Raw genomic sequence first — 11,645 nt, forward strand, 5'->3', positions numbered from 1 at the left:
AGCGGTACAGCTTATGCTTTGCGATGCCTTAAACGGTGAGATGCAGTTGAGGATGTCGAGGAAATTCACAAGTCGGTGCCAGGGTGGGAAGAAGGAAGGTGATGGACGAAACGATGAATGTGATGAGTCCGCCTTGACCGGGGAAGGCGACCAAGGATTGAGGAGATGCAAACGGCGCAAAATGGGAAAGACAACGAACGCAAGAGCTGTCTGCAGTTGTGCGTGAAGATGGGTTACGATCACTCGAACTCGAGATTCTTGATTGGTTGAGAATGGATGGAGAACATTTGCAGGATCGCCGTCTCGAAGCACCAAGATGAAGGCAGGAGGAGCCTGCAAGATAGCGGCTGCCACCATTCGTGATAAATTTTTGTGTCCCGGTCGTTGGTCTCTCTGGTTGCTGTGTTTTTTTGTGGTGTTCAACAACAATCACGAATCGTTGTTTATTATAAAACTGCAACGACTGCCCTAGTGCCTGAAGGAGGACAGTGAAAAATAACAGTTTCAGACTGCGATGCAAGACAAAATTTGGAAATTTTTGCTGTGTTAACTTTTTCTACATTCAGACTGATGACCTAAAAAAATTCTCTCGTGTTTTTGGCTTTAGGCTCTTCACGACTGTGAGATAGACTTGGAGAATGTGGTTCGAGACCAGAAGAATCACGAATCCAGTCCCCGTGTCAATTCCGAGCAAACAAAGCCGGTGAGGTAGCACGTAGTCGTGAGTTGCTTGGCAAACATGAATCGGCAACTGGCAATTATTAATATTAACGTTGTGCAATCTCAAGTAACTTAGGAACTACAGTCACGAGTATAATAAATCAAGAATCGTGAATGCACTCACAACTTCCTGTCTCCGCAGACACTCACGACTTTTTGTGCCTGCTCGTTGCTGCGAAGCGACCCTCTGCAAACACGAGTCACAAGTGTCATTCAACAAAGTCCCGCCTGGTTACCACCTGAGGCCATGTGTCGGAGTCTGTGAGTGGAAGCGGGTCAACCACGCGACTCAGGTAACTACTCGAAAGGTCAATAGTGGATTCGGGTGGGCGGGCGTGCCATGGTGCATACGTTGCATGGCAATCAGCTTACTTTCGAGTTGAGCACATCAGGCGCATCTTCCTCCGCCTCGTCTTTCATTGATGATGAAACAGACTGGCTGTGTGTGCCGTGTACGTCTTCCGGAACAGGTTGAGCTTCTTTACCTGAACCCGCTCCGTCTCCATCCCCGTCATATTGATTGACCAGCCAAAACAGAATTGCACACTCATGATTCCGAGACAACCACGCCCCTGTTACTCACACTCGTGACTGCTTCGGCTTTGCGTCGTCTTAATGTCTTGCAGATAGGCACGCACAATCGAGGTCCTTCCAGGTCTACTCACTCGTAATAAAACACTAGCAACCGGAAAGGTCGTTGATCATTCTCATCACTGCGATGGCTTAGACACTCGAGGAAGGTAGTACCTGTTGCGGAACTCGAGCGGGTCTCGATCAGCTCGATAGACTCCACGTTCGTCCTTATTCTTGCCCAACTCGCCCATCCTTTGTTCCAACTCGCGCAGGCCATCATCGTCCACATCATTCTCAGGCGAAACCTTCTCCATGGTAATGAGCCAACGTCCCCACCGTCCAAAGTCCTGCAACGAGTAGTGGATCAATCGCATGCGTCCCTGACCTGCTTTGCGCCGGTGCTGCGGCAGATCAATGCTCACCGACCTTTCAATGGCGGCCGAGGACTTGGCATAGCTTGCTTTCTCATCGCCATCGTCCTCTTGTTCGTCTTCTGCGTCGATCATGGATGGCAACCAGAACACCAGTCGACCACCGTCACAAAGCAGACTGTAGGCATAGTCGAGCAGATCGTTGACAAGGTCTTCCAAGTGGTACGGTCGCGTCGGCGGCACATAATCAGAGCGTTCGTGAGACCAACAGCCTTTTCCGGGGCCGAGACCGTCTGGCATCCAGAAGGCCTCCATTCTCTGCTTTTCCGGATCTCGTTTGCCCAGTCGCTTGGCACCAGCCCGAACACCGTAAGGCGGATCTGCAACGATACCATCGACAACACCGACAGATCGCTTGGCGTTGTGTTGCACCTTTTCATCCTCGACTGGGAAAAGAAGATCCTTGCGCCATGGGTTTTGAGTCATGTCGAACACCACCGTGTCGAGGATGTGATCTCGGATACCGTACTGTGTAGCACTCTTGACTATGCCCGTCTTGCTGTTGGAATCGGCGATGTTTTCCTTTCCGCGCATGGGTCTGCCATCAATGTCACTGCCAAATGCCATTGCACCGTAAACAGCACTGGCATAGAGCATCGATCCGGTTCCAGCAAAAGGATCGTAGATCAACTTGCCTGGTCCAGCCAGCGCCATACTCGCCATCAGCAGACTCATTTCGGACTCCATCGACGTGTTACCAATGTAAACCCGCTTTTTCAGGTTGAGCTTCTCAACCAGATCCCTGGCAAGTCCAGTCTGGCCCTCTTGCGTAGGGTCGCTCGATTTTCTAGGTGCCGCCGCGGTCGCCTGGTCCGAGTAGAGCGGGCCTGCTTTGACATCGATGCGCCTTCCAAGAAAGATCTGCACCAATCGGGGATCTTTGTCGCCAAGCTCCTCTCGGCCATCAACCTTGTCCGTGCCCTTGCCTGCTCCCGGAAAGTTGTGGTGATCGTCGCGAAGGTGACTTGGCCATAGCTCTTGTGCAATAAATTCTTCCATGACGCCCCATCGCATCGACGGATTTTTGAGCTGAATACGTCCCTTCAAGTCCATGTACCTGAAGCTCTGAATGATGTCGATCTTACGCTTGTCGCTAATCGTATAGCTGTACGAGAACACGTGTGCCTTCCATGAGGGGCAGTCGGCTTCTTCTACGTAGGGCGCCCAAAGCACACGGCTCGACTCTTGTTGGTTACGAGCATGCAACTCTTCGTATGTACTTCCATGAGACCAGTGCGCCCAAATGGATCGAAGTGAAACACAACGGCGCAGCAAATTGATGGCAGCCTCATCATTTGGCAAGTGCGCCAGTGCAAACGGTCGTCGAAGATCGGGTCGATAGCTTGAAGACGAAGCTGAGGCGGTGGCATCATAAGATTTGCGACTTTCCTCGAGGATTGGTCGTGCCGGTGTTGGGACAAAAGCGAACGGAATCCGGAGATACTCGGCAGCAGCTAGGAAGTCTGGCAGACGAAAAGTATGGTTAGACGTTGCAAAATGCAGGATGTAGAGCGGTCCGATCGAGGTAGGATCCTCGACGGAAGGAAAACACGTCACCATGTGCAGCGCGGAAGATCGACGAGAGCTGAAGCTTTGCAACGACAGCTGGTACAGTGTCGTTGACGAGAGAGTACAAGGCAAAAGCTAGTCAATGACCAGGTTTGATCATATAGGTTCCCTGCCCAGCTCCAAAAGAAAAATTCTCAACACGAAGCTTTCAAAAATCGGCCCAGATAACCAAAAAAAAAAAAAAAAAAATCTCCGGTGAGAACATCGGAGCCGAATCGTTAAGCTGAACCCTAACAGCTCGATTGGCGGCTGAGAGTTGCGCCAAGTTGCAATGAAATATCATTCAATTTTTCATCTAGCGTGAGATGCACGCTAACGTCTTACTTACAACGAGACCTTTTCGATTCTTTGACAGGTGAACATCCTCCTCGACCATCTAACGCTCTTTCTTGTACCAGTCCATCTTCCCTGGGTTGTTTACCCTGGACTCGGCGCAAGGCGCCAGATACCAGCCTCGAGCGTGGTATCTCTATTCCTACCCGCAATCTGAAAGCCACTGAACAGCGATCATGCCACGGCGAAAAATTGGCGCCGATCTCAAGGAGGCGTTGTGTAAGCTGTACGAAGCGGGCGATATAAGCGCCGACACGATCGAGAAACATGGCATCATGTCGAGAGCCACCTTTTTCCGCAATTTGAAAATGTACAAGACAGGAGCAAGTCTCGAGCAAAGGTATAGCACTGGTCGCAAGACCAACGCTGACAAGCTAAAACAGCAAGAGAGGCAACAGCTGGATGCGCTTCAACCAGCACATCTGTCGCATCTCGAGCTGGTGTTGCTCCTGGATGACGTAGATAAGAGTGCTCAGGCATCCACCGCTTTGCGCAAGAAAAGAAGAGGTAAAGAGGCGGCTGGCGGCTACAGGAAGAAAGAAGCTTCCAAGGTCTCCAATATCGACGACCCAACCCATGATCCGACACCCGCAGGTGAAGATTCGGCTTCCGAAAGCGACGTCGATGTGGACGAGCGCTCGTCCCTAGCGAACCAGCAAGCGCTCGATCGCATGGTTCGGGCCGCACGCTCCTTTATTTCAACCAGCAACGGCGGCAGCTCCGCCGACATCGACTCATTGGCCAACCCTGATGACAGTCACTATTCCCACAGCAATCGCGGTGGACTTTTCGTAGTAAGATGCAGAGGAGACAACGAAAGTCGAGATGGTGATGCGAGCATCGTTGCGGCAGCGGCACTTCGCTCGCTCATCTGGACACCAGAGATCTACCAAGCTCTGGGGCGCAGCTATGCTAATCGCAGTATCGACAAGATCTGCAATCTTGCCCAATTGCACGTCGATCCAGCGTGGCGGCGAAAGGGCATTGGTCGATGGCTCGTCCGAGTTGCTGAGCTCAAAGCATCCAAGCTAGGCTTCTCTCAGCTCTATACGCAATGTGACACCGACAAGATAGAGTTGCTTTCCTTCTGGCGAGCCACTGGCTTGAATGAGTTTACCCGCTTGAACCATGTGGCTCGGCTGGAAAAAGCCATCTTCAGCGCGGCCGCCGCGTCCTCCTCACCGCGCTTAGCGCATTCATTGTCTGTAACGGCCCGGATGGAGCGAGGTGATCAAGAGCCCAGCTCGCGTTCAAACTCCAAAAAGCGGCGCATAGACACAACTGATCTACGAGATGGGTACCAACCGGACTCGAATCCGCGTCCAGATATTCCGCAGGGATTCCAAATCGACCCCCATATTCCGTTGGATCCGTCCTTGTCACTTTCAAGCCCATCTCGGACGTCGGTCCAGGCAGCAGCAGCCGCAACAGTGGGTGCTTTGAACGATGTCGCCTTTCCAGCCTCATCGAAGCCAGCTTACCCCGCTTTGCCAGCAGCTCTCGGCGTGGATCCATCGACTTTCTCCGCGCAGCTAGACAGCTAGAAATCAGCTCAGCAGACAATTCTGTTTTGCCTCCTTGAATCTCGTCCGGGCAAAGTCAGCTAGCAAGTGAACCATCTCCGAAACGGATTGCGTTCAGTGATCCCACCTCGACGGCAAGCAGTTATTCCAACTGATGGGAAACACACACATTGGCCAAGGCCGGCATACTCAATTTCATGTACCACCCTTTGCACCTGCCGCTTTCAACATCAGATCTTCGGCTCCCAGGCTGTACGCCATATGGTTCAGCAGATTCCCGTTCCTGATCGCGACTCTGAGTCTGAATTGGCGCACAGCATGACGTGTATTTTTTACAGGTGAATCGACGACTGGTAATTCACGATTTTGACATTTGAAGTGCGCACCAGATTTTTCACAAGCCTCCTTTTCGAAAACAGAAACAAGGACCATGCTTTGTCAGATGCCGCTAAGAGGACAGCATGCAGTTTGCAGTCAGTAAGTTACATCAAGACGCCGTGGCCTCGCAACCTTTGAAATACCACGCGGAATTCGGCTCGCCTCATGCGGCGCTGAAGGAAGCGAACCCCACTCCTACTTCGGTTCGGCTAGGTCTTTGCTGCATCGTCTCTTGCATCTGTGGGAACGCAAATTAGCTCAATCACGAATCCCCACAAACAATCATGCCGACACGCGGTGATGGCCGCCAAGCCTCCCATTACAGATGCAGATCTAAATCTGACAGAAAAGCGGAATGGGCATGGAAACATGGTGCTCGACAAATGCCTTCGCTTTCTATGCCAAACTTGAGAAAGCTACCGATTCATCTTCCCCACAGACTTGCCATCCTCAAGCAAGACAACTTCCGCCAAAAAGCAAGGCCACAGCGGAGTAGCAGAAATGTCATGAACAGACAAAGCTAATTGGTGGGGGCTCTGACGCAACAAACCATCATGCATAAGCGGTCTCATTGTATGCAGGTGCGGGCAAAAGCCCTTCGTTAAGGATTGTGAGACACACCTGTCGTGTACTAGTGCATGGGCTCCCCCATGTTGCTGTTCTGCTGGTTTCTGGGCTTGCTTCCGTCTGCGCGGTTCGTGCAAGGGGCGCCTTCGGCAGCAAAGGCACAAACAAAGATTTGCAGTTAGCCTCGATCGACCTACGCCCCAGCCACTCTCCAGTGACCTCTGTTTTCCCATTGACAGCAACAGAATCGCCATACAAGGCCGTCGGAATTCGGGGCAGTTGCGAGTTCGCTTGCTTATACCACCTGTTTTTCAGCCGGGTGCTTTGACCCTTAGCCGAACGCATACGGTCTCTGCTGGTTGTGTGTTAGCGCATATTTCCAGGAACTTACTCTCGTCGACAATATTTGCGAATGGCGCTACATAGTGGGCGAGCACCGTATGAGAAGGTCTCGAGTTTCAAACAGCTAGGTGACTTTGACCTCTACAATGAAAGCAGCCCCGACCACTTCGGAGTCGAGCGTTCTGGCGCAGAAAGCAGCGTCAGAGTCCTCAGTGCGAGCTGCCCATCTCATTTCACACCTGATGTCAAAGGCCGAAACGTTGCCAGCCGGTGCTCGGCCCCAGCATGCCATTGGTTGGTCCTTGGAAGGCGAACCCTCTGAAATGATCGGCTTCGAGAACCATGATATAAATATAAGTCCAGATACTACATGGTTGAGTCTCCTCCGTACCAGATCCGCTTCCTTCTTTTTCCCTGGTCTCAACGATCGTGTTCCACAGTTCAGATCCTTCTCAAGATGCGGAACCTCTTTGTCGCACTTCCCTTCCTGTCTGGCCTCGCTGTGGCTGTGGCTTTCCTCTTCAACTGGTCAGCGGCCTTGGACCGAAGAGCACCAGTCTACCTGCAGAGGCGATTTGTCAACTCGACCGAGCTTGACGCATGCAAGGCGATCGCCGCTGCAAAGGTCAAGGTCGTCTACCCTCTCGACTTGACCTACTACAGTCTGATCGAGCACTACATGACCACGTCAACGCAAACCTCTACCTGTGTTGCCGTTCCAGCTTCGCCTGCCGAGATCTCGTCAACGATCAAGGTGATCGGAAGCAGGCGAATTCGATACGCTGTCCGAGGGGCTGGTCATGCTTCCAACCAGGGCTTCTCATCCACTAGCGGTGTGCATATCAGCATGAACAACTTTAAGCAAGTCATTCTCAGCGATGATAAGAACACAGTTGATGTTGGACCCGCCAACGTGTGGGATGATGTCTACAAAGGTCTCGAGGGCACCGGCGTTGCTGTTGTTGGCGGCCGTGTCTCGGGCGTCGGCGTCGGTGGATTCATCACCGGCGGTGGTGGCTACAGCTACAAGACGAACCAGTACGGTCTCACTGGTGACACTCTGGTTTCAGCTGATCTCGTCCTACCTGACGGCACCATTACGTCGGCTTCGGAGTCGCAGAACGCTGACCTCTTCTGGGCGATTCGCGGTGGCGGTAACAAATTTGGTATTATCCACAACTTCAAGCTTAAGACTGTGCCTCAGGGCCAAGTCTGGGGTGGTCTGCGTACCTACACCGCCGACCAGGTAGACGCCGTCGTCAACGCTACTCTGGATTTCTCAGAAAACAGCAAAGACCCCAAGGCATCGCTGCTGCCTACTTTCAACTTTCTTTTGGGCCAGCCGGGTGTGATCGCACTCGCCTTGTACGATGCACCCACGCCTCCTGCTGATGCTTTTCGTCAGTTCACCGCCGAAGATGCGCCTCGTACCTTCACCAACGACTGGAAGACGCGTAGCATTTTGGACCTTGTCAAGAGTGCACCCTCTGATCTCAACAGCGGACAGCGAGGTGCGTTCCACACGGTATCACTGCAAAAGTACAGCAAGAGCCTACTCGACTTGATCGTTAGCGAGTCCAAGTTCTACGGCACACAGGGCATTCTTCACAGCGCGACCCTGATCTCGTACGACGTTGAGCCCTTCCTTCCCTACTCGCAATACGCCAAGGACGGCGCATGGCCTCACAGCACCAATGCTCTACCGCTCAACCTCTACTTTGCCTGGACCAACCCTGCCGAGGACAACTTCTGGCGCAACGCCATCAAAGCCTCAGCTGCCAAAATTTCGGCACAGGCTAGGAGCGAAGGTCAAAACTTGGACGATCTTTACCTTTACCCCAACTACGCCATCGCTGAGACGCCTTCTTCGGAGCTGTACGGTCCAAACCTCGGCCGTCTCTCTACGCTCAAGAAAAAGTACGACCCTCAAGGCGTCACTGATTTGACTACATACTTCTCCTTCTAAGTTTACAAGCTCCGGCTGTAGTTTCGCTTGCCTTGACTTCTTCATCAATGCACTCCTCTCTTGCCATCGTGACATGTGATCATTCGCGATGATCTGATGCGTGAGGGTGTTCTGTTCATTCGATCATGAATTGGCTGTTGGGGGCATTACCGTTCAACTCAAGTGAGATTCTGCACGTCGGTGTAGTTGCCAAAGAAAGCCTCGAGAAGGGTCAACTGTCGTGTGTGTCTTAGATCGAGCTCAGAGCGGGACAATCAAGAACGCTGATACAGGATCTACCAGCAGGCAGAGTCACAGAGAGTATACGAGCGGGAAAAATTCGACACTTGTCACATTGCAATTTAACTTAACGTTGATTAACTTAAAGTCACGAGTTAGTTGTGAGTTGAATCCATGACTCACGACTGTGACTGCAAGATTCGTGATTGCTGTCTGGTGATGCTTCGACCGCCTCGGGGCAAAAGAAAAAAAAAAAAAAAAGCTGTTACTTCGTGATTAGGATCGCCTTGCACGTTCCCAGCTTCGTGAGAGAGTGGCAGCAACCGTGAACGGGCGAATGTGACCAAAGCCGATAAAGGCGAGATTAGAAACACTTCACGAGCCCGATGGACAGACTGAAGCGAAGCTGCAAGATAAAGTTAGCGCATGTTTGGAAAAGAGCCACGGCAAGAGGCAGGGAAAAGGCCACAGGAGGAAAGAGCAAAGTGAAAATTTGGAACTTGTTGTCGGGTCTGTGCTCTCTGGACACCAAATCACAAATCAAAGGCTTATCTACAGTAATGTCAGTGTCGAGTGAGGTCTCTCTGCATGCTGAACTGCTCAAAGGCGATACAGCTACCGAGGAGTGCTCGGATGATATATCTAGTACAAGCATCTGTGCCACATTTCAACATTTCCCACCATCACATTGCCAACTTCATCTACTCCATCCAACATGGCTACTCCTGAACAGAAGAAGTTCATCGCACAAATCGATGCCAACAAGGCCACTTTGATCGACCGCCTCGCTGAGGCCGTCTCGATCCCTTCGGTCTCTGGTGATGCCAACTACCGCAAGGCTTGCTTCGACATGGCCGACTGGCTGCTCGCCGAGCTCAAGAAGCTTGGTGCTACTGCAGAGCTCAAGCCTCTGGGCAAGCAAACCCTTGACGGTCAGGAGATTGAGCTGCCCCCCGTCATTCTTGGTGACCTGGGCAAGGACCCCAAGAAGAAGACGATCCTGGTCTACGGTCACTTTGACGTTCAGCCCGCTCTCAAGTCGGACGGCTGGGACACTGAGCCTTTTAAGCTGATCACTGACGAAAAGACCGGTCGCATGTACGGACGTGGATCTACCGACGACAAGGGACCCATTCTCGGCTGGCTCAACGCTATTGAAGCTCACCAGCAGGCTGGCATTGACCTGCCTGTCAACCTCAAGTTTTGCTTTGAAGGTATGGAGGAGAGTGGCAGTGTTGGGCTGGATGAGCTGATTGCTGCTGAAAAGGACAGCTTCTTCCAGGGTGTTGACGCTGTCTGTATCTCGGACAACTATTGGCTGGGTACCAAGAAGCCATGCCTTACGCACGGTCTGCGTGGTATCGCCTACTTCAAGCTCGCCATCTCGGGCCCTGCTCGTGACTTGCATTCGGGTGTGTTTGGCGGTGTTGTACACGAGCCCATGACCGATTTGTTCACCATCATGTCCAAGCTGGTGACGGCCAAGGGCGAAATCCTGGTTCCTGGTATCAAGGAGCTGGTAGCTCCTTTGACCGATGAGGAGCGCAAGCGTTACGACGTGATGGACTTTGTGCTCAGCGACATCGAAGGCGCTACGGGCAGCAAGACCACGGTCAGCAACGACAAGGCTGCCGTGCTGATGGGTCGCATGCGATACCCTTGCCTTTCGCTTCACGGTATCGAGGGAGCATTTTCTGAGCCTGGCACGAAAACTGTCATTCCTGCTAAGGTGATTGGCAAGTTTTCGCTGCGTCTTGTTCCGGACATGACTCCGGAAAAGGTCAACGAGCTTGTTACCAAGTATGTGAATGACGAGTTTGCCAAGATCGGCAGCAAGAACACGATGACCATCACGAGCGAGCACGGTGGTAAGCCATGGCTGGCCGACCCGAACCACTGGAACTACGAGGCAGCCATCAAGGCGACCGAGACCATTTACGGTGTCAAGCCCGACCTGACGCGCGAGGGTGGTTCGATCCCTGTTACGCTCACATTTGCGGATTTGCTGCAGAAGAACGTTTTGCTATTGCCGATGGGCAGGAGCGACGACGGTGCGCACTCGATCAACGAGAAGCTCGACATTTCCAACTACATCGAGGGTACCAAGCTGCTTGGTCTCTACCTGCACGAGGTGGCTGCCATCGCCTAGAGGGGCGTCAGCGCTATTGGAGCTCGGCGTGGCACAAGAATTTTTCGAGATCAATCACGAATTGTAGATCAATGAACGCAAGGAGTTGAACCTAGGCTTTTTTGTTTTTGTTTTTGTTTTTGTTTTTGTTTTTGTTTTTGTTTTGTTTTGTCTGTGCTGAGAAAATTGTGCGCAGAGGGTTCCTAGGGACGAGCTTGCTTGCTCACGGCTTGCTGGTTTGCCTGTTCACTCGCATGCTCGGCGCAGATACTCTGTGACTGCAGCGAGGACTGCGAGAGAGGAAGTGACCGAGTTTCGAATTCGAAAGTCGGGAAGGCGGAAAGGAAAATTGCTCATCAATCCAGGGTCGTAAATCGTGAATCGCGAAGAGTGAACTTGAATCAGGGTGGAAATTTCGAAATTCTTGACGCTTGACAATCGTGAAATCACGAATATCGTGGTTCAGAATCTTGAATCGCGAATCGGCAGTGTGAGTTGCAGCAGCCAGTCAGAGTCACGCGTCTGAGTGGACTTTCAAGACACTCACGACTGCTTTATCTTTTCGCACCTTGAAACCCATCACTGGCCAATCAGACTGCAAGCGCCGACCCCGCATGCAAAGTACTGTCCTGCTGTACACTTCAAGCCTTGGCACGGCAACTCGGACGATATCACAATCACGAATGACGAATGTTCTACGTGTTATCGTTCGTGATTCGTGATTGGCTCGTCAAAACCAACACACCATCATTCACGATTGTGTCCTGTCACAACCAAACATCAACGCTGCTCCTCCGCTGCTTCGATCCTCCGTTGCTGTCTCACCTCGGCACTGTCAGTAGCAAAGCAGTTTCTGATAGCTTCGGCGCCGTCACGATAGAATGCAGCTTACACTC

The 11,645-nt window shown here is 52.1% G+C and overlaps 4 protein-coding genes across 4 annotated transcripts; 3 read left to right on the forward strand and 1 right to left on the reverse strand.

Moving 5' to 3' along the window:
• Window positions 1-1,430: 1,430 nt before the first annotated feature.
• UMAG_10063 (tRNA (guanine-N2-)-methyltransferase) lies at window positions 1,431-3,284 on the reverse strand (the record flags this gene model as incomplete). Its single annotated transcript, XM_011390488.1, has 1 exon — window positions 1,431-3,284. One exon carries the CDS (start codon window positions 3,282-3,284, stop codon window positions 1,431-1,433), a length of 1,854 nt encoding a protein of 617 aa, XP_011388790.1.
• A 518-nt stretch (window positions 3,285-3,802) lies between these two features.
• UMAG_02156 (uncharacterized protein) lies at window positions 3,803-5,170 on the forward strand (the record flags this gene model as incomplete). The annotated part of the gene is made up of 1 exon (XM_011390207.1): window positions 3,803-5,170. The coding sequence occupies one exon, from the start codon at window positions 3,803-3,805 to the stop codon at window positions 5,168-5,170; it is 1,368 nt and encodes a 455-aa protein (XP_011388509.1).
• Window positions 5,171-6,893: 1,723 nt separating this feature from the next.
• On the forward strand, window positions 6,894-8,402 carry UMAG_02157 (uncharacterized protein; the record flags this gene model as incomplete). Its single annotated transcript, XM_011390208.1, has 1 exon — window positions 6,894-8,402. One exon carries the CDS (start codon window positions 6,894-6,896, stop codon window positions 8,400-8,402), a length of 1,509 nt encoding a protein of 502 aa, XP_011388510.1.
• A 934-nt stretch (window positions 8,403-9,336) lies between these two features.
• On the forward strand, window positions 9,337-10,770 carry UMAG_02158 (putative metallodipeptidase; the record flags this gene model as incomplete). Its single annotated transcript, XM_011390209.1, has 1 exon — window positions 9,337-10,770. The coding sequence occupies one exon, from the start codon at window positions 9,337-9,339 to the stop codon at window positions 10,768-10,770; it is 1,434 nt and encodes a 477-aa protein (XP_011388511.1).
• Between the last annotated feature and the right edge of the window lie 875 nt (window positions 10,771-11,645).

Source organism: Mycosarcoma maydis, chromosome 5 (assembly GCF_000328475.2).
Source record: "Mycosarcoma maydis chromosome 5, whole genome shotgun sequence".
NCBI classification, from domain to species: Eukaryota; Fungi; Basidiomycota; class Ustilaginomycetes; order Ustilaginales; genus Mycosarcoma; species Mycosarcoma maydis.